Here is a 21,518-nt window from a genome sequence, read left to right as displayed (position 1 = left end):
TGACCCACCTCCTAGAGAAATGGAAATAAAAACAAAAATAAACAAATGGGACCTAATGAAACTTAAAAACTTTTGCAGAGCAAAGGAAACCATAAACAAGATGAAAAGACAACTCTCAGAGTGGGAGAAAATATTTTCAAACGAAGCAACCGACAAAGGACTAATCTCCAAAATATATAAGCAGCTCATGCAGCCCAATATCAAAAACCAAAAACCCAATCCAAAAATGGGCAGAAGACCTGAATAGACATTTCTCCAAAGAAGATATATAGACTGCCAAGAAACATATGAAAGGATACTCAACATCACTAATCACTGGAGAAATGCAAATCAAAAGTACAATGAGGTATCACCTCACAACAGTAAGAATGGCCATCATCAAAAAATCTACAAACAATAAGTGCTGGTGAGGGTGTGGAGAGAAGGGAACCCTCTTGCACTGTTGGTGGGAATGTAAATTGATAAAGCCACTATGGAGAACAGTATGGAGGTTCCTTAAAAAACTACAAATAGAACTACCACATGACTCAGCAATCCCACTACTGGGCATATACCCTGAGAAAACCATAGTTCAAAAAGAGTCATGTGGGGCTTCCCTGGTGGCGCAGTGGTTGAGAGTCCGCCTGCCGATGCAGGGGACACGGGTTTGTGCCCCAGTCTGGGAAGATCCCACATGTCGTGGAGTGGCTAGGCCCGTGAGCCATGGCCCTGAGCCTGCCCATCCGGAGCCTGTGCTCCACAACGGGAGAGGCCACAACAGTGAGAGGCCCGCGTACCGCAAAAAAAAAAAAAAAAAAAAGAGTCATGTACCACAATGTTCATTACAGCTCTATTGACAAAAGCCAGGACATGGAAGCAACTTAAGTGTCCATCGACAGATGAATGGATAAAGAAGATGTGGCACATATATACAATGAAATACTACTCAGCCATAAAAAGAAACGAACTTGAGTTATTTGTAGTGAGGTGGATGGACCTCGAGTCTGTCATACAGAGTGGAGTAAGTCAGAAAGAGAAAAACAAATACTGTATGCTAACACATATATATGGAATCTAAAAAAAAAAAAGTGGTTCTGACAAACCTATGGGCAGGACAGGAATAAAGTTGCAGATGTAGGGAATGGACTTGAGGACACGGGGAGGGAGAAGGGAAAGCTGGGACAAAGTGCGAGAGTGGCATGGACATATATACACTACCATATGTAAAACAGATAGCTAGTGGGAAGCAGCCACAAAGCACAGGGAGATCAGTTCGGTGCATTGTGACCCCCTAGAGGGGTGGGAAGGGAGGGTGGGAGGGAGATGCAAGAGGGAGGGGATATGGCGATATATGTACATGTATAGCTGATTCACTTTGTTATACAGAAGAAACTAACACAACATTGTAAAGCAATTATACTCCAATAAAGATGTTAAAAACTAAAAAAAAAAAAAGAAAAAGGATCCGGTCATGACTTTTTTGTTAGAGTATGAGTTGCTCTCATAAAAATTAGAACTGGGGGCAGGGGCCGTAGATTATCCATTTTTACAGCCACGTTATGCTTGGCACGGAGAAGGTTCTGATAGAACAAATGAAAATGAACGTGGAGTTTGGAGTCTGAACGCCCTCCCTCACACTCTGCCACTTATTAGCTTTATGATCTCAGGCAGCTTGCCATCTCTGGGACTCTGTTTCCCCTTGTATAAAATGGGAATAATAATACATAAATACCTTATGGGGCTTTGTAAGAGTTAACTAAAATAACGTGAAGTGCCTATATTGTAGACACAGAATAAATGTTAAATAATCAAGTTCACTTTCCCTACTGTCACCACCCTTTCCATCTCTGTCAACCCCTGAGGTTCCTGAGCGAGGGATCACGGCCCCTCAGGTAGGCAGCTTTAACACCTGGCAGAACGCCTAACACGCAGTTGGAAATGAATGTTTACGCGGGACTGAATACACTGAAACAACGCTAAAGGGCACACACTTGTCATGGTTTTAAAGTTAAAGAACTGTAAGTTGTGGAATTACTCATTTCATCTCGAGATAAAATATAGTAACTTCCAACCTTGGGCACCTTTGCTACATACAATAAATGGTTAATGTGAAAATAATATAGTTTAAAATGCTTGCAGAATTTGACGTGCACACACTTTCAGCACAGTATGATAAATCAAACTAAAGTGATACAAGGTGATGGATTTTGAAAAAAATAAGGTGAAGCAAAATGATAAATTTAAAATAACACATTACTGACAAATGGAACAAACGAAGACATCCTTTTAAAGGACTTAATTTGCCTTAAAAGATTAAGACTACGAGACTTTTTAAAAGGTTTTCATTTTTGTGTTTACTGGAAATAATCCATTCATTTTAGTTTGAGTGGAACAGTTCAAGTCTAAAAAGAGATAAATCCCAAAACTATTTACTGATGATGCGTCTTTGAGGATGAGTAACTACTCTGTGTTACTAAACTAGTGATTTGAGCCAAGAGAAATTCATCACTTGGTAAAATGCCCCATGTTATCACTGACTTTGCAAACAATCCCGTCAGTGACTGACACTTATCAACATACATACTTAATGAAAATGTCTGTTCTTAAAAGATTAATTTTGTGTGCACACACACACACATTACATACACACACATACCAATGCAGACACCCAGGAATAACTGAGAAGAGGTATTAATGGAGAGGAATGCTGAACCTAACAGTTCTCTAAACTCCCTCTTGTATTTTTGATTCAATAACGGCTTTTATTTTTTCCAAGTGAGATTGGTTCATGGTCACACCACTCTAATAACTCTGGAGCATTTCATAGTAAGGGAAAACAGTAGCTACAGTTGTACAGATATAATTTTGAACTAAAAACTATTACCTGTTGGAAAAGCAATGTCTATATAATGTACTGTAACCTGTCGCCTGACTAGTACCTACCCACATCATTTAGTAAACACGTATCTAAGACATAAGTTAAAATTAGGTGCAAGTAGATTTTTAAAAGAATTTATGAGTATGCTTTAAGTTAATGCTTTTTACATAAATCTTAGTATTTTGCTTTTTATTCCAAAAGTAAAAATTAAAACCTGGAACTAAACATGCTCAATAATCACACAAAAACTTAAATAACTGGAAATCTCAAAAACATTCATAGACATAATTCCATAGTATAGATTCCATAACTTACTTATAAACTATAAATAGACAAAATTTATTTAATAAGAATAAATTTAGTTATCAAGATCAATAACATCATCCCCTCTAAGTCATTAACAGTTGCAAGATTTTGGATTTTGTTAATCCTTACAATGTGCTCTTAAAGTGGTATAACAGGTTACAAGATAAATGTAATTAAGCAGTGAAACTGCTTCCTGCTGACTCTTTTTCTTTTACATTGACATCACTAAGGTTTTCCAAAGAGTTTTTATCTTCAAAAAATCAAACAACCATCTTAATAGGAAGCTGAGTCAATCTAAAGAAATTATCTGTTGTTGTAAATGCCCTTCAGTAAGCACTACTATTAAATGGAAATGAACATCTCCACTTCAGCTTCTAACATGTAATTAAATATAAAATGAATGTTTTACAAATGTAATAAAACATAAAGAACAGACTTGATGGCAAGCATCTTTACAAAAAATATAAAAAGTATGTTCTGATCAGATTCACAAGTTAAACGAGAATAGATGGCCAGTAGGCCAGAGGGAATGTATGTTTCCTCTGAGAGACAAAGTGTATGTTTTTCATAGTTCTTTGATTCTTCACCAGTCAGCGAGTTTCTGGCATTTAGTCCAAAAATCCAAAACAAGTTATGCTATTAATCCGTATTCTGATGACTTCAGTGGTCTAGGAATATGTCCTATAAATAGTTAATTGCAATTGATCCATCAAAACTCTGAGGACAATAATTAAATTTCAAGATTCTTATATCATTTTAAAAGACATATTTGATTTTTTAATTAAAAGCTCATAAAAAGATTGTTCTGGGGAGAGGGGGCCAGGAGAGCACTTCTCTACCAAGCTGGGGAGGGGGGAGGGGGAGCACTGTTTTTAGTGCCAACATGACAGTCTTGTCCCTGAAGAAAAGAAGCAGATGCACTGGAGCCACACAACACACAAATCCACACTCCCACACCCCTTCTCCACCTGAAGGAGAAATGATCAAGTCTCAAAAAGTTACCTCATATTAGAAACCCTTCTTGGGCACAAAGATAACTATTAAAGTCTTGAGAGCTAGAGAAAAAGATATTTTTTAACGAATTAGAAATCTTTAGAAATTTAAAGAAAAATTTAAATACTGTAAAAAAATTACTTTAAAAATATATTAATTTCTTATGGATCTTTAAATTTTCCTTTCTATATAATGCTTTGGGCTAAAAAAAAAAAGTAGTCTAATTTAAATATTTCTTCTTAAACAGGCTCAGTAAACCTTGACAGGTTAGTGAAAACTACACTGAAGTGCTACAATAAATTAATCAACAGATACTTACAGACATCTGCTAAATGCTAGGCATTCAGTTAGTAGCTATATATAAACACAAACTGCTATAACAAGTCGGAAAAAGGTAGGTCAGCTTAAAGCTAAACCAAGAGAATTAAGTATGTGAAGGAACAGATATAGTTATTTTTATTCCATTTCAAGGATTAGGTAATCATATGACTGTAGTATACTAAATTAGACCACCGTGGTATAAGGAACAGAAAAACACTTTGAAGGGTATTGTAAAAAGCCCACTCAGTGCAATTTATCATCAGAACTAATAACTTAATGGGACAACAACAGTCCTTCCAGGATGTATCAACAGACACAGAATAATCTGCAACAGAATTGAGTCTTTTGAGCTTCATGACCACCAGACAAAAAAAATTCATTAACCTGTTCATTCAATAAACATTTAATTGAATGTTTACTATATGCCAGGCACTTTTCTAGATGCCTAAAAAAACAGAAATGAATGAAACAGACAAAAATTCAAGCCTTCGTAATATTTATAAACATCTAGCGTTTGGGGATGGGGAACAGAACAGATAGCATGAAATTAGAAGTGTAATAAGTTATGGAATGTGTTAGAAGGGAATGAGTGTTGGAAAATAAAACAGACCTGAACAAGGGAGCTCGGGGACTGCGGGGCAAGGAGCTCTCAGCTGTCGACAGTGTGGTCCAGGGCAGACATCACCATGAGGACGACACCTGAGCCGAGGCTGGAGGGCAGTGAGGCAGCGAGCCCGTGGTCTGGGGGAGAAGAGGACCCAGGAAAGGGGAACCACGGGCATCAACAAGGCAGAGCAGGTGTGGACGCACCCAGCAGGCCTGTCCCGAGGTCCAGGGGTTGAGAGAAAAACCAAGCAGCGGTGATGCCTGTTCTCACCTTAATTCACAATCTGCCGTCTCAACGGTGCCTCCTTTTTTCTCCAGCCCGCTCGCTCTCCATCTACTTCAGGTCTTCTCTCCCCTTAAAGGTCCAACCACCTCCCCTTCCTCTCTCAGCCCATGACCTTGCTTCCTAATCTCACTGGAAAAAAAAAAAAAATGAAACCTAAAGCAACTGAAAGAGGAATTCTGCCGGCTCCTGGCTCACGGCCCCGTTCCTTCCTGTTGTCACGGGGTGTCTGCTCCGCAGGGACCAGCCCCTCTAACGCTTCCTCCTCCTATCTCCTGAGTAGACCCATCTCTGCCAGGTCTGCCCTACAGGCCACGAACACGTGCCTTCTCCTCCTGACCCCATGTCTTCTCTGGCCTTGTCCACTTTGATGCTCCTCTTCAGGGTAAAACTCAGAAGTGCGGCCAGTACTGTTGTCTCCAGCCCCTCCCTGCCTGCACCCCAATCACAAGGTCTCCCTCAGCTCTCCGGTAAAGCTGCTCCTGCTGGGGTCATCCTATCTCCATGTTACTAAATCCAGTGCTCAAGTCCAAGTCCTTCCTTTAATCAACCTGTCACAAGCACCTGGCACAGCTGGTCCCTCCACTCTGATGTCCTTTCTCTACTTGGTCCCAAAGGTACTCACTAGCCTGAATTCTCTCCTACCTCCAGGGTTACTCACTCCTTCTCGGCCTCCTTGGTCATTGCCCTCTGCTATGTCCTGGTCCCTGGACCTCTGGTCATTCCTATTGATACTCACTCCTTTGGTCGTCTCACTTGGTCTCCAGTCTAATGACTTTAACTACTATCTACACGCTGATGACTCCCAGATGTATATCTCAGGTCTTATTTTCACCTCCGCCTCATCTATCCACTTGCCTAATAAATATCTTACTTGGACGTCTAAAAGGCACCTCAGACTTAACATGTTCAAAACTGAACGCTTATTCTGCCCACCACAACTTCTCCTGCCCACAATCTTGCCCATTTCGATAAAATGAGAATACATCCTGCCAGTTTCTTGGATGAGAAATCATGGAATCATCCTTGACTCCTTTCTGTCACACTGCACGTTAAATCTTTCAGAACATGCACTATCTTCAGAACAGATCCACAGTCTGACCAGGTCTCTCATCTTCCATAGACCAGTTCCAAACTGCCCTCTTCTCTCACACAGATTACAGCACAGCCTCTAAATCTTCCTTCTGCTTCCCCCTGTGACCCTACAGGATGGTGCCCAGATGCCACATTCTCCATGAGATCTACATGGACTACGCTACTTTAAGTGGCAATCTCACCCCAACCCCTGGTGGCCCCCTTTCTTGTTCTGTTTACTTTTCCACAGGCCTTATCATCTCTGAACATTCTACAGAATTTAGTTAACTTATTGTTGGTCCCCCTCCCGCTACAAGCACAGAATTCACAACGTCAGAAATTCTTTTCTGCTTTGTTCTCCAAAGTATCCCAGCACCCAGAACACTTCCTAGTAGACAGTAGACACTCAAATTATACTGTTGAATGAGAGAATGAATAAAGAATACTTAGATGAGTGTTTCTAAAATTTTAGTGTGCCTATTTTTATGGTATTTCATTAATAATGTAAATTTCTGGGTTTTAATCCAAGCCTCCTAAATCCAAAATTTTTGAAGGTGAGACTCAAGAAGATGCGTCTTTAATAGACTTTCTAGCTAAATCTGTAGGTGGTTTGAGCCCACATTTAGACAAACGCTGTTTAGGATACTACTTGAAACTCGCTAACAAAGGATGCTGAAAAAATGTATCCCTTGTCCTAATAAGCTCTCTCTCCTTGTGTATTCCTTTTGCTACCATTAGGAGTCCATGTCTTCCCTATGTCACATGTTATTTTTATTCTTTTTTCATGTTATAAAATATGTGCTGGATACAATTACCATCTCGCATCCATTCATATGTCAAATATTTTCTAATACTCCTGAACTGTTGAATTTTTAGTACTAGTAATGCATGTGTTGATCTTAGCTATAGATGACATACCATAAATAACTATCATGCTTCTTTCAAAAAAGATCAATAGGAAAACATAGAAATGTATAAGAATTTATTATTTACGTTAAAAGCTTTCTAAAATCTCCAGCTAACATAAAATAAAAATATTTGGCTTTTGACCCACTCCTTTTATCCAATATCTTACGAAGTCAGAGAAAGTGGGTCGTAGCACAAAATACAGAGAGCGCTGAGGATCCTGAAGAATTTTCACTTTTACACACTATATCATTAAGTGACTCTAGGTTTGAAATTACAGACACCACTCAGTTGAAACACCTGACTCCTACAATGCTTGGATTTTTCCCAAATGAAACAGATGAAGAGCTTATAAAATATTCATTATATTCAATTTTATGAGCTCATCATCTATCAAAATCATAAAGACATTTTCCTGCCTATTTCTTTTAACAGGAATAGCAGTTTTTATTTGATTTCTTTACTTAACAATATTAAGTGTCTACTATATACTAGATATTAGGATACAAACACTTTAAAAATGATCCTTGTCTTTACAGAACCTACAACTCAAGAAGGAGCCAAACAAACCAACAAATATCATATGGTACAAATCCAAGATGCTAAAAGGCAAGGAATTTATAAAAGACTGAGAGATCAAGAACCTGCAAAAGGGACATCTGAACCAAGTCTTAAAGAATGACTGAGTTGAGTAACGTAAAATGGAGAGAGAGCGTTCAAGCCAGAGAAGACAGGAAGGCAACAAGCATACATGCATTTATTCATTCCTTTACCCCTGAAGGGATGGTAAGTCTTAGTGGCTCTGTGGATCCAAGTCCTAACTCTACCACATACTAGCTGCTGTGAACACTCTTAGCAAATTATTTAACCTCCCCATAATTTAGGTTTATAACCTGCAAAGTGGCAGTAATAAAGTAGGTCATTGTGAAGATTAAACTCGTCTAGATAAAGCACTCAAACAGTACCCTGCATAAGTCAATATTCAACAAATGTTATTTTTATTTATTCATAATGACCATCATTTATTCTCTCACTATTTATTAAGTATCCATTACAATTCAAGTGAGAAGCATAAAGAGGTGAAACCATTTTCAGAGACCTAAGAGCAAACATCCAGAATGGCTGCAGTAAGGGTATTTAGAGAAGTATTAGAGAAAAAACTAGAGAGACAAATGCCAGAAGATGACGGATTCTGTGTGCCAGGCTAGGGTGTGAACATCACCCTAGATATAATGAGAAATAAATATGTAAGATATGCTTTTCAGAAAGAATACTCTCAAAGCAAACTGGAGGATGACTTGAAAGGGGGGCTAAATGGAAGAACACAAACCGGTTACCCAACAAGTCACTGACACTGAAACGGGGGAGAATAAAATAGGTAAATCTAATATTTAGAAAGCAGAATCAACAGAACATAGTAAACAACTAGAAACTGGGGGCAAGAAAGGTTCGTGGTGATGGTATGAGAACAGATGATGCCTAATTTTCTGCTTTAGGCAACAGGGTGGAATTAGTTCCCAAAAGAAGGGGTGCAGGAGGGGCCAGTATGTGTGTGTATGTGCAGATGCACGTATGTATATGGGCGATGCACATGTTTGTATGGAAGCGTATGTATATGCATACATGCATGTATACATTTGCATGGGTCTAGGCTAAAGATACGTTTAGGACTTATCATAATAGGTAATTAATGCATGTATGGTCCTACATAAGGAAGCCCAGTGAGCTGGTATGAGCTAGAGACGTAGAGGTCTGAGGACAGAGACATTCAAGGTATAGACAGAGGCAAGCGTAATGATAAAGGGCCCAGGAGGAACTGCCTAGAGAAAGGGAAAAAGTTAGAATGTTGTATCATGGATAAAAAGAACAAGAGTATTCTAAGAAGTACTACTAGTCAATACGCCAATAAGTAAGTATTTAAGAGCAGAGTGAGGACTCTTTTCTATTCACTACAACTGTAAAAACAAAGGCTACCCTCGCAGGAGAAACCACACACCCACTCTTTTTAAAAACAATTTACAACAGCCAGGACATGGAAGCAACCTAAGTGTCCATCGACAGGTGAACGGATAAAGAAGATGTGACACATATATACAATGGAATATTACTCAGCCATAAAAATAAACGAAATTGAGTTATTTCTCGTGAGGTGGGTGGACCTAGAGTCTGTCATACAGAGTGAAGTAAGTCAGAAAGAGAAAAAAAAAATACCGTATGCTTAACACATATATATGGAATCTAAAAAAAAAAAAAAGGTTCTGAAGAACCTAGGGGCAGGACAGGAATAAACACGCAGACGTACAGAATGGACTTGAGGACGTGGGGAGCGGGAAGGGTAAGCTGGGATGAAGTGAGAGAGAGGCATGGACATATATACACTACCAAACGTAAGGTAGATAGCTAGTGGGAAGCAGCCGTATAGCACAGGGAGATCAGCTTGGTGCTTTGTGATGACCTAGAGGGGTGGGATAGGGAGGGTGGGAGGCAGATGCCAGAGTGAGGGGATATGGGGATAAATGTATATGTATAGCTGATTCACTGTGTTATAAAGCAGAAACTAACACACCACTGTAAAGTAATTATACTTCAATAAAGATGTTAAAAAAAAAAGCAAAGAAAAATTACAAACCAAAAAAAAAAAAAGCGTTTTGTTCCAGGATGCAGAATGAGGACATTATTGGATGGGAAGGTTTGAGAAAGACATGTTTATATTATCTTATGAGGACACAACACTAAAAGAGGTTCTGCCAAGTTGAATTTCCCTATCATTTTCCACTCTGATAAAGTTAGAATATGGACAAGCAGAATTATTTTGCAGAAAAAATGTATCTACTGTAATATATTTGAGCTCCAGATGTCCAACAGTGACCTAGGCTGCCAGCGAACAGAGAGTCTGTATTCATGGACATCCCACAGATTTGTGGTCTGCATGAGGCTCTGGGATCTCCACGCTAAGTTCAGCCACGGTCCTTGGCCATGGGGCGTGTATAGTAAAATGAGCAAAAACAACTTTAGTTCCCGTGGCCTTAAAAACAAACAATACCTAAGAAAATAACTTCCTCTGCTGGGTTAGTGTAATAGGAAACAAAAGGAAGAGACCTAAAAATAACGGCTTAAATCTCTGTAAAGCTGCAAGCTAAAGAAGGTGCTGTCAGATCCACGGGTTTAAGAAGTGGTGTCTGGGATTCCTTCCAAATCCATTATCTAAAGAGGAATTTATCCAAATGGAACTTCCTATCATCTGTCTAAGCCATGTTTATTCCATGGTATCATGGAAGGTTAGAGCCGAAAGGTATCTCAGACTTGGTGACCTTTTAGTCTAATTCATGTTACAGATGCAGTAACTGAGGTCTAAAGAGGGTAAGAAGTCAGCTGTCAGTGAAAACAAAGCCTATTACCGGCGACTCCAGAAATAGTCAAAATATATATATATATATATATATATGTTTTTATACAACACTTAAGGAATTTAAATAATAATAACTTAAGTAGTTAATAGCCTAATTAATAATGACAAAGCCAACGACCAGAACATTTCCTCCCTACAGAAAAGATCATAATCCTTTCAGCTTATCCTTTCCTTGTCTTTCTTTATAGTTTCATCACGTTTCACTAAATAATACATTATTTACTTTTCCTCGCTGTTGAACATTATTACATAAAAGCACTCATCATATCAATTCTCCAGTGATTTGTTCCTTTAATTCATTCACATTTAGTTTTGCTGAAGCTCGTTCATCTCCCTGTTGTGTAGCTGTTCTATTGTATGAATGTAACAACTTATTCATCTTAATACTGATGACTGTCTAAGATTACCAGCAGTACTTTGCTGTTATGAGTAATTTTAGTACATGACTTTTTGGTGCACAATTTAGAGTGAAATTGCTGGATCAAAAGAAACTGAAGTTTAAGTCATAGCACCAAAGTGTTTTGTCAATAAGTTGTGCAAATTTTCACTCCCTTCAACAGCTGAAACTTAGTCCCGTGCTCCATGTCTTTGCCAAAATTTGAGATTTTCAGGTTTTTAAAACTGGGCCAGTCTGGTGAGTGTGAGGTGGTATTTCATTATGTTTTTTATTTGCTATTCTCTGATTGCAGATGAGGTGGAGCATCTTGTATATCTTTTTTGTTTGTTTTGTTTTGTTATTTTTTTTGCGGTATGTGGGCCTCTCACTGTTGTGGCCTCTCCTGTTGCAGAGCACACGCTCCGGACGTGCAGGCTCAACAGCCATGGCTCACGGGCCCAGCTGCTCCGCGGCATGTGGGATCTTCCCGAACCGGGGCATGAACCTGTGTCCCCTGCATCGGCAGGCGGACTCCCAACCACTGCGCCACCAGGGAAGCCCCTACATCTTGTATATCTTTATTAGCCATTCAGCTTTCTTCATTTGCATGTGCTTATCCAAACCTTTTGCACAATTATATGTGTTTTTTACTGACATGCGGGAGTTTGTTTTTTTCTAGTTTCTAAACTCTTGGGTGGTTCAAAAGTATTGCAGATATGGAGTCTTTTGATGGCCAGAAGTTCTTCATTTCAATGAAGTCAAATTTATTAGGCTATTTCTTTATGTCCTAAGTAACTTGTCTTTATACTCAATGTCAGTTTGGTGTCTTACTTTCTAAATCTTCATGGTTTTTTTGGCTAAATTATATGTGTCAGGGGTTCCAATGGTAATAGATAGAACCTTTCTCAGAGGGAAACATTAGTGTTTTAAGTATGATGTTTATTGAAAATATCTTTAATCATGCCATTTTGCTTTTATCATGACTCTCATGAATACTATGAAAAATCTGTGCATCTGTTGAGATGATCTAATGATTTTACTCCTATAATCAGTTAACGTAGTGAATTACATTCATAGATTTCTTAATGTGTAACTACCATTTAATTTCTGGGATAAAGTCAACCTGCCCATGAAGCAGTATCCTTTTTACACCTTGTTAGAATTAGCTGAAAATACTTTGCTTAAATTTTTGCATCTGTGGGCATAAGTGAGCCTGGCTTATAACGTTTTTTTTCCCATGCTGTCTTAGGTTTTAGAATCAAGGTTATCCTGGCCTTAAAAAAGAGACTGAAGAGTATCTCCCTTTTGCCATAGTCAAAACAGGAATTTTTTGGAATTTGAAGTGGAACCATTTGATTCCGGGAGAACCGGCCTGTCTGACACAGTAAATATTGGTTAAATTTAATTAACATATTTACCATTTATTTTGCTCTTCCTTCTTGCATTTCAGACATTCCATCTTGGATCTGAGAAAACTTTCTCTCTGAATTACTTTGTTAAAGTACTTCCTTAAGAATTTCTTTCTCCTGTTGGTAGGGTAGTCAGGGTTCAACCAGAGAAGCAGAACCAGTAAAAGATTTAAGAGACAGATCGACAGATACATATATACATATGAGATTTATTACAAGAAACTGGCTTACAGGATTCTGAGGGCTGGCTAAGCAGGTCAGAACTTCATAGGACAGGCAGTCAGGACGGACAGACCACGGGCAGGTGGGACCACCGTCAGCGGCCAATGCTGCCACCCACAGGTGTAACTTCTCTCTTTCAGGAACATCTCAGTCCTGTTTTACAAGCCTTCCAACTGCTTCCGACAGGCCCACCCAGCTTATGTAGGATTATCTTCCTTATTTAAAGCCAGATGATTAGGGGTTTAAATTACACATGTAAAAATACCTTCACAGCGATACTTAGATCAGCATTTGATTAAGTAACTGGGGGCCGCGGCCTCACCAAGCGGACACATCATTAAAGCCAACACAGAGGGCAAACTCAGCTTTAGCAGGGAAATGTCTTCATGGCACTCTTGCAATTAAAAGGTATTTTAGTTGGTGTAGGATTCTAGGCATTTTTTCTCAACACACTGAAGATATGGCAGTATCTTCTGGATTCCACTGCTGCTGATGTGAAGTCATCTGTCAGTATTTACTCTCTGAAAGTAATGTTTTTTCTCTTTTAAAAAAAATTTCCTCTTTATTGAATATTTTAGAGCTGAATCTGCTGTGTGGGTGTAGATTTCTTCTTATTTCCTCAGTTTGGAGATGTGGGACTTCCTGAATTTATAAAGTGTGCGTGTAACTGGCTCTGGCCCTGTCCTTCCAACCAGCATCTCTCCTCCACTTCCTGTCTGCTCCTTTCAGAACTGACTGTATGGATTTCAGACATTTCCACTCCACCCTTTATGTTTATTAACCTCTTACATTTTCTACTTCTTTATGCCTCTGTACTATCTTCTGGATAACTTCGTTTTCACATCTTCCAGTTCAGCAAATCTCTCTTTAGTTAGGTCTGACTGGCTATTAATACATCAATTTCCTTTCATTTAAATTACATGCATGCTTCCTTACCAGAAGTTTATTTGCTACATTCTTAAAATTGTCTTTACATTCTTTAAAGTTTTTACAGCATGAACATTTTTAAAGCTCATCTTTTATTTCTCTGAACATCTTAAGCACAGCTATTTTATATTCTACTTCCGTTGCATCCAGTATTTGAAGTCTCTGCAAGTCAGTTTCTGTCTGCTGTTTCTGGTTCACGATTTGTTTTCCCTGTATGTCTAATGACTTTTAAGAGTGAAATTTCTCTTTGAGATCTTAGCTGGGAGAATTCCTTGATGCCTGGATAAAGGTGGATTCCTCAAGGAGGATGCGTATTTGCTTCTGCCTGAGGGCACTAACAGTCAGGATAACTTTACACTTGACTTGAGTTTGGTCAGACCAAATCAGAAATTATTAATTCAGGCTTCGGAGTCCTGTGCATGCTGGTGAGTGGCAACTTCTCAGCAGCGCTCTTTCCTCCCCTCCACTCATGCCAGAGCTTCAGACGTACAATCCCCAGGAAGTGGCTGAAGGGAAGGAGCACCTTTACTTCTTGTTTACCTTTACACTAAGTCTTCCCAGATTTATGGGAGTTGAATCTCCTATCACACTTCTCATCTTGGAGAGTAAGCACTGGGCTTTGTCTCCTGTGACCCTCACCACACGATGTTTTTTCAAATTCTGCATTTCAAATTGTTTCAGTACATAAGTGAGCTCTGAATCCTTCCCTGCCATGTTATCAGAAATTACAGTTCACTTTAATGCTTACCTTAAAATTATATGCTTCTCTCCTGGGTTCATGTTCTCTCAATTTTGATGCATAAGAATTGTCGAATAAAGAGAGGACCTGGGTAGTTCTTGACCCATAATGGATCACAAACTCATGGTCAGGAATATTAATCATTTGTACCTAATAAATATTTTTATATTCTTTCAGAAAGATCAGTAGTGTCTTTGAGAATTCATCTATGTTAATAACTTTTATCAATCGATTCCTATTTTTTTTCCCTTTCCCCCCAAGCTTTAGTGAAGCGTAACTGGTATACAAAAAACTGCACATAATTAATGCAGACAATTTGCTGAGTTTGGGCAGATGTATATACTCCTGTTACCATCACCATAATCCAGGTAATAAACATGTCCATCACCTCCAAAAGTTTCCTCGTGTCCATTTATGTTCCTGTTTGTGTGTGTGTGGTAAGAACATCAGCAGGAGATCCACACTCCTAACACATTCCAAAGCACACAACACTGTACTGTCGGCACCTTGGATGCTGGACCTGACTCACCTTTACAACTTTGTGACGCTGTCAACAGAATCTCAAGTCCTTTCAGGGATACCTTCAACTATCTCTTTCTTAAGGTTCATAAAATAGTATCAAGTTCAAGAACACGGTCAATTGGTGTATGTAAAACTATCCAAGTTGTCCTATAATCGGTTCTACTTTGACCATTTTCATATTTTACATTTAGCCTTTTTGACCAAGTTATACTTTTAAAAAATCCTGCATAGATATGTATTTTGTTAATGTAACTGCTCTAAGGATGAGGCAGACCCTAAAATTTATGAGCTTCCACAAAGTTTCATGCACTGTCGAGCCAAGAGTGCACAGGTGTTAATTCACATAAACTGTATCACAACCTGTGGGGCAGGGTACGATACTTGCTATTTTATAGAAAAAGAAACAGATACTTATGAACAAAAAGCTACTGAGTGACAAAGCCAAGGTTGGTTTAACCCAACTCTACCTGACTCCTAAAATATATATGCTTTTTGCAGTTACGTAAAAAAAAAAAAAAAAGACCATGTATGAACTTTATCAAACGATAAGACTCTAGTTACAGAATCTCAGAAAGGGAAGTAATACGTCATTCTACCCAACCATTCAGTCCTTGACCTCCATACAATTTGAGCTTCACAACTCAGTTTTGACAATGGGAGGTACAACTATCTCCTCTTGACAGACAAAAACACAGCAAGGGCACTGATATTTAACTCAACAAGCATGCACTGGACGACTAGCCTGGGACTGCACTGTGCTCTACACTTCAGCATTTACAGACCATCACTCGATCCTGTTCCAACCCTGGGAAGTAATTCAGTCTATACCGGAGCCCTCTAGGGACAGAGAGCTCCAAAGGGAGCCTGCTCCATCCTGGGAAATTCACAAGACATCTTTAATCTGGAAACCCACCAAACCCGGTTCTTTCTGTTCCTGAAAGCTGTGTACTGGACAAATCTAACCCTTTCTCTAAGATAAACTTTCACATATTGGAAGACAGGTATATCCCCACAGAGCATTCTTCTAACTCAGATCATTATTTAGAACTTCCTCAGAATACAGATAAATAGTATTGGATGTTTTCACCATGCTGGTTTCTTTACTTATCTAATTTAAAGCTTATTTTGTTATTTGGTCTCTTTCCTCTTAACAGACAAAGGAATTTCTATTAACTTGTCCGCTTCTCAAGGGCATCACTGAGTTTTTATTCATGTCTGCACCCTGACCCCGAGCACAGTTTATGACACACTGTAGGTCTTCATTAAATGTTGAATTCACATAGCTAACTTTACACTTAAAATTGTCACGTGGAGTAAGAAAAGTAAGTGTTAAGAACTTAATTTAAATTACATAAACAGAAACTATGGCAAGCCTAAATTAAGAAACTTGCCATGATCACACAGTGGGATGAAAGAGACACTGCATCTAAACTTTCTGAAATCTGATGTCAAGCTGCTGCTTTTGGAAATGACAGTTTTATTTTCTGAGCCAGAAATCAAGACACACAGAAGGACTATAAATTTTTTCTGAAATTTCAATTTGTAATTATGGAAAGTTTTACAAAGCTTGAAAAGTTACATATTTATAAATCGTTTTTATAAACTGGATTGCACTGGGATGGTCCTATTAAAATTTACAAGCAGCTTATGCAGCTCAATAACAAAAAAACAAACAACCCAATCCAAAAATGGGCGGAAGACCTAAATAGACATTTCTCCAAAGAAGATATACAGACTGCCAACAAACACATGAAAGAATGCTCAACATCATTAATCATTAGAGAAATGCAAATCAAAACTACAATGAGGTATCATCTCACACCAGTCAGAATGGCCATCATCAAAAATCTAGAAACAATAAATGCTGAAGAGGGTGTGGAGAAAAGGGAACCCTCTTGCACTGCTGGTGGGAATGTGAATTGGTACAGCCACTATGGCGAACAGTATGGAGGTTCCCTAAAAAACTAAAAATAGAACTACCATATGACTCAGCAATCCCACTACTGGGCATATACCCTGAGAAAACCATAATTCAAAAAGAGTCATGTACCAAAATGTTCATTGCAGCTCTATTCACAATAGCCCAGAGATGGAAACAACCTAAGTGTCCATCATCGGATGAATGGATGTGGCACATATATACAATGGAATATTACTCAGCCATAAAAAAAATGAGCTATTTGTAATGAGGTGGATGGACACAGAGTCTGTCACACAGAGTGAAGTAAGTCAGAAAGAGAAAGACAAATACCATATGCTAACACATATATATTGAATTTAAGAAAAAAAAAAAGTCATGAAGAACCTAGGGGTAAGACGGGAATAAAGACACAGACCTAATAGAGAATGGACTTGAGGACACGGGGAGGGGGGAGGGTAAGCTGTGACAAAGCAAGAGAGTAGCATGGACATATATACACTACCAGACGTAAAATAGATAGCTAGTGGGAAGCAGCCGCATAGCATAGGGAGATCAGCTCGGTGCTTTGTGACCACCTAGAGGGGTGGGATAGGGAGGGTGGGAGGGAGGGAGACGCAAGAGGGAAGAGATATGGGAACATATGTATATGTATAACTGATTCACTTTGTTATAAAGCAGAAACTAACACACCATCGTAAAGCAATTATAGTCCAATAAAGATGTTAAAAAAAAAAAAACAACTCGGTTTGGTTACCATACCCATCTAGCACACTAGGATAAGCCCTTCTAAGATGCCTTACATAACCAGTCTTACTGCTTTTTCTGCTGCGCTGGATACTCTGCTCTGTGAGACCATCAGCTGAGCAACTTTCAGTGAGGAAGTTTTTAATAGCAAAGTTCAGACATAATTTTACAGTGACAAAAAAGTGTTATAAATTTCTGTTACATTTCTGTAAACTTGTTACAGAACAAAATGTGGAGGTCCACTCTTACCTGCTTAAAAAGCTGGAGGTTAACTGCGGTTTCTAAGAACTGTTTCATCAGACTTGAGCGGTGCTTTACAAAACTCTCCTCACAGAACGTGATGGGCTCACCCTGGATAGAAACAAAGAATTTCGGGGACGTCAACAGAAAGTCGGTACAAACCAGCCTATCTGAAGAGGCACCTGGGGGTCACACAGGAGTGTAAGACACACAACTTCAAGGTGCTCAGAGTGTAGAGGGAGTGAGACCCTTACACATAATGGCTGGAGGTCAGGTTGGTAGAAATATTCCTCGGGCCGATAAGCTTCTGCTATAGCTTCCTAATCAAGGATCCCTTGGGCTCTTAAAAATGGTCACTTTCACTCCCTCACAGTAAGACTAAATCCCCTAAAAACAAAGATTTAATATCATTAGATTGATTATGAGTATTAAGAATTGCACACAGGGCTTCCCTGGTGGTGCAGTGGTTGAGAGTCCGCCTGCCGATGCAGGGGACACGGGTTCGTGCCCCGGTCCGAGAAGATCCCACATGCTGCAGAGCAGCTAGGCCCGTGAGCTATGGCCGCTGAGCCTGCACGTCCGGAGCCTGTGCTCCGCAATGGGAGAGGCCACAACAGTGAGAGGCCTGCGAACCGCAAAAAAAAATGCACACAATCTGAACAAGTCCAACAATTATATTTCATTCTGATTAGAAAACATTTTTACCATCAAAATTGCTGCATGCTTTTTGCCGTTTATAGGATGATCATTAATTTCTTTTTGAATTAATTAAAAGGTCTTTTAATCACATTCTATTCATGATTGCAAATACAATTCTGATTGGATACTTTCTAGGGTAAGCCTCACATGGCATGTGCCTGAACTTATCCTATTTGCTAAGTAATCACAACTTGGCAAGTGTCTTCTGGCAGCTTTGGGCTGTTAGCCGCTCTTCCTCCATCGTGAGGACTTTAATTCCAAACTCAGATTCCACAGACTCCCACACGTGACCCCAGGAATCATCTCTCACTGGCAGACCCCCGCCACCTGCTGCTCCCCTCCACAGCCTGAATGGTCCTCTTGCCCATTCAACACAGAGGAGGAGAAGTGACTTAACGATCAAAATGAAAACAGAGATTAGCGACAATGATTCGGTCCTTATAGTAAACCTTGTAGCAATCTTCACACTGCGGTAAAAAGGAAAAAACTGAGCTTGTCCACCTTCTAACAGAACTTTGAAAAAATATTAATTATAATTTAATTTTAAGAAAGAATTACGTCTTGATTACAGGTGTAAGTAAAACTCTGGAAACTGGTTCTTGAATGAATAAATAATGGGACTAACAATCTGTGTAACTCAGCTGTTACACTGTCTGCCGGAAGTTAAAGCACTGCTCCACAGAGCAGCCGTTATGCACAGTTAATGCTATTTAAATTTACTAAAATTAAAACTAACAATTTAGTTCCTCAGTCGCACCAGCCACATTTGAAATGCTCAGCAGCCACAAGCGGCTACTGTATCAGACAGCACAGATACAGAACACTTCCTTTATCACAGAAAGTTTTCTTTGACAGCACTGCTACAAAGGGAAGAAAATAAAATTCAAACTCAGAATTAGAGAAGACAATTCGATAATCTATTAATTGATGCTACCTAGACCAGCCATCAGCTGATGATCTATAATAAAACTAACATTATACATTTTCATATAGATTGTTGCCATTCTTAAGCGCTAGAGAATGATTTTTAAATACACATTTTAAGAATTGAATTTACATAAATATATTTTAGATAATCAAAAATACACCATATTTGCCACTATCATAGAACTTACAATCTAATGGGGGAAAAACAACAAACAAGGAATCCTGTTAAAGGTAAAGAGCTGTTGTTTTTGAACCCCTAATATCAGCAATATATCTAGTTACACTGGGAGCCCAATGTTTTATAAGTGAATAAATGAAATAGCAAGTAAGCTAAAGCCTTGCTCTGTATGACATATTATCCTCTCCAAAGCAAATATAAATTTTAAAAATAAACAAAATCATTGCCTCTAATGGCAGTTCCAACTATATCACTGCTATAACAAAGAAATCAGGACTATTGATAATTTTAATTTTTATTTGATGGACTTTTCATCCCCAAACATGTGAGAGAGATTTTATTACAGTCTGTAATATGTCTAAAAGTTGTCATTAACATTGCAGAATAGTCTTCAACGCAAATACAGAGTTCTATCTCCAGTTGAAAAGCTTAGACTTCTGATGTTACAAGCAAGCATTTCTTCTGACTGGAGGGAGCAGAGAGTGGGGGTGAAAGTCTCCAGGGAGAAGCGTTAGGAGCAAAGTCTACCGACTCTTCCTCAAGAGGTGGGCGTAACTAGTCCTCGGCCAACGTGAACTGCCTGGAAGAACTCTTCCTCACTAATCTTGTAGCAATTGCCTGCAATCTGTCAGGAGAAGGGGGCAGAGAAAGCTCAGACGTGCTGCCCCCCGCCCCTATCCTTGATAACAACCATCACGGTAAAAGCTTCCAACTGAAACTTTCACTGATCAACAGTTTGTTCACTAAGAATCTCAATGATTACGAAGAAGACAAAGCCCTGACACATCTTAGAATTTTCTCTCAGGGGAAAGAAAAATAAGGCTTGTTTAACAATGCTGTAAAGTTTTATGTATTAATACACAAGAGTCTCAACAGCTGTCTTCCTTGGGGTGTATCCTATGGAACAGATCCTTTTCAATCCAAGTCAAATTGGATGGCGAGGTAAGAAGGAACTCTGCTTAGGATCTTCTGGTTTATTTACGATCTGATGAAAAATCAGGATTAGGATTGAGCAGTTTCTCAAAACCTGTCTTGTTCCAAGTAAGGTGACTACACATCCAGTGTTGCCCACCAAATTCCCAGTTTATGCCTGCAGTGTGAAAGGTTTAATCTGGGGGCATCTGTGGCTTCACAGAGGAAATGTGAGCTGGTTTTGAAAACGAATGGAAGCTTTATGAAACACAGAAAAGACAGTCTTGAGAGAGGACAGACATGGACAAAACGTGGGTTGTGTGCTTGGGGTGGGTGTGAATTAGAGAAAGCACCAAAGTGGGATAATAAGAGGTTGGCTGAGGCCTAGTGGCTACTGGACATGGGTTACAGAGAGTACCAGAGGGAGAGAAAGGGCAGGTTGAGCCATCCTGGAAAAGGCCTGAGCCTCATTCTAAGACATTAGTTATGTCTTTGAGGGCCTCAAGCAGCTCAAAGAAGCGTGCGTACGTGCTTTGGAATGGAGAGCGCACAGGCAAGAGGAAGTAATGGAAACAGGCAGATCAATACACAGCGCAAGATAAATCCGGCAGGAAAAGGCAAACTAGGCAGCAGACAGGAAGAAACAGCAATGACTCGTTACCTCACATTTATAGGGCACTGACGACTACACTGACAGTAATAACAGTAGCTAATGACTACATAATACTTGTTATGTGCCAGGCACTGTGGTAACGCACTTTACACATATTAACTCATATAAAGCTCAAGCTTATTATCATCATATTCTATACATGACTAAACTAAAACCAAGTTTAAGTAACTTGCTCAAGACTGCACAGCACTGTCAGAGGCAGAATTCACTCTATGCTCTCAACCTCCAAATTATCCCATTTCTGGGTATCCAAGACTCCATGAAATACTTTATT

General features: G+C 39.2%; 1 protein-coding gene across 5 annotated transcripts in view; it reads right to left on the bottom strand.

Moving 5' to 3' along the window:
- The window catches only part of DENND1B (DENN domain containing 1B), a 261,341-nt gene that overhangs the window by 66,003 nt on the left and 173,820 nt on the right, over positions 1–21,518 (bottom strand). For all 5 annotated transcript variants that reach the window (XM_081226435.1, XM_081226437.1, XM_081226438.1 and 2 more), the window contains one exon: positions 17,865–17,966. In XM_081226435.1, the coding sequence (XP_081082561.1) occupies positions 17,865–17,966 (102 nt within the window). The remainder of the gene's footprint in view (positions 1–17,864; positions 17,967–21,518) is intronic.

Source organism: Mesoplodon bidens, assembly GCF_964165515.1.
Source record: "Mesoplodon bidens genome assembly, chromosome: 2".
NCBI classification, from domain to species: Eukaryota; Metazoa; Chordata; class Mammalia; order Artiodactyla; family Ziphiidae; genus Mesoplodon; species Mesoplodon bidens.
Note: the sequence above shows the minus strand (reverse complement) of the source record. Positions and strands in the feature narration are given on the sequence as shown.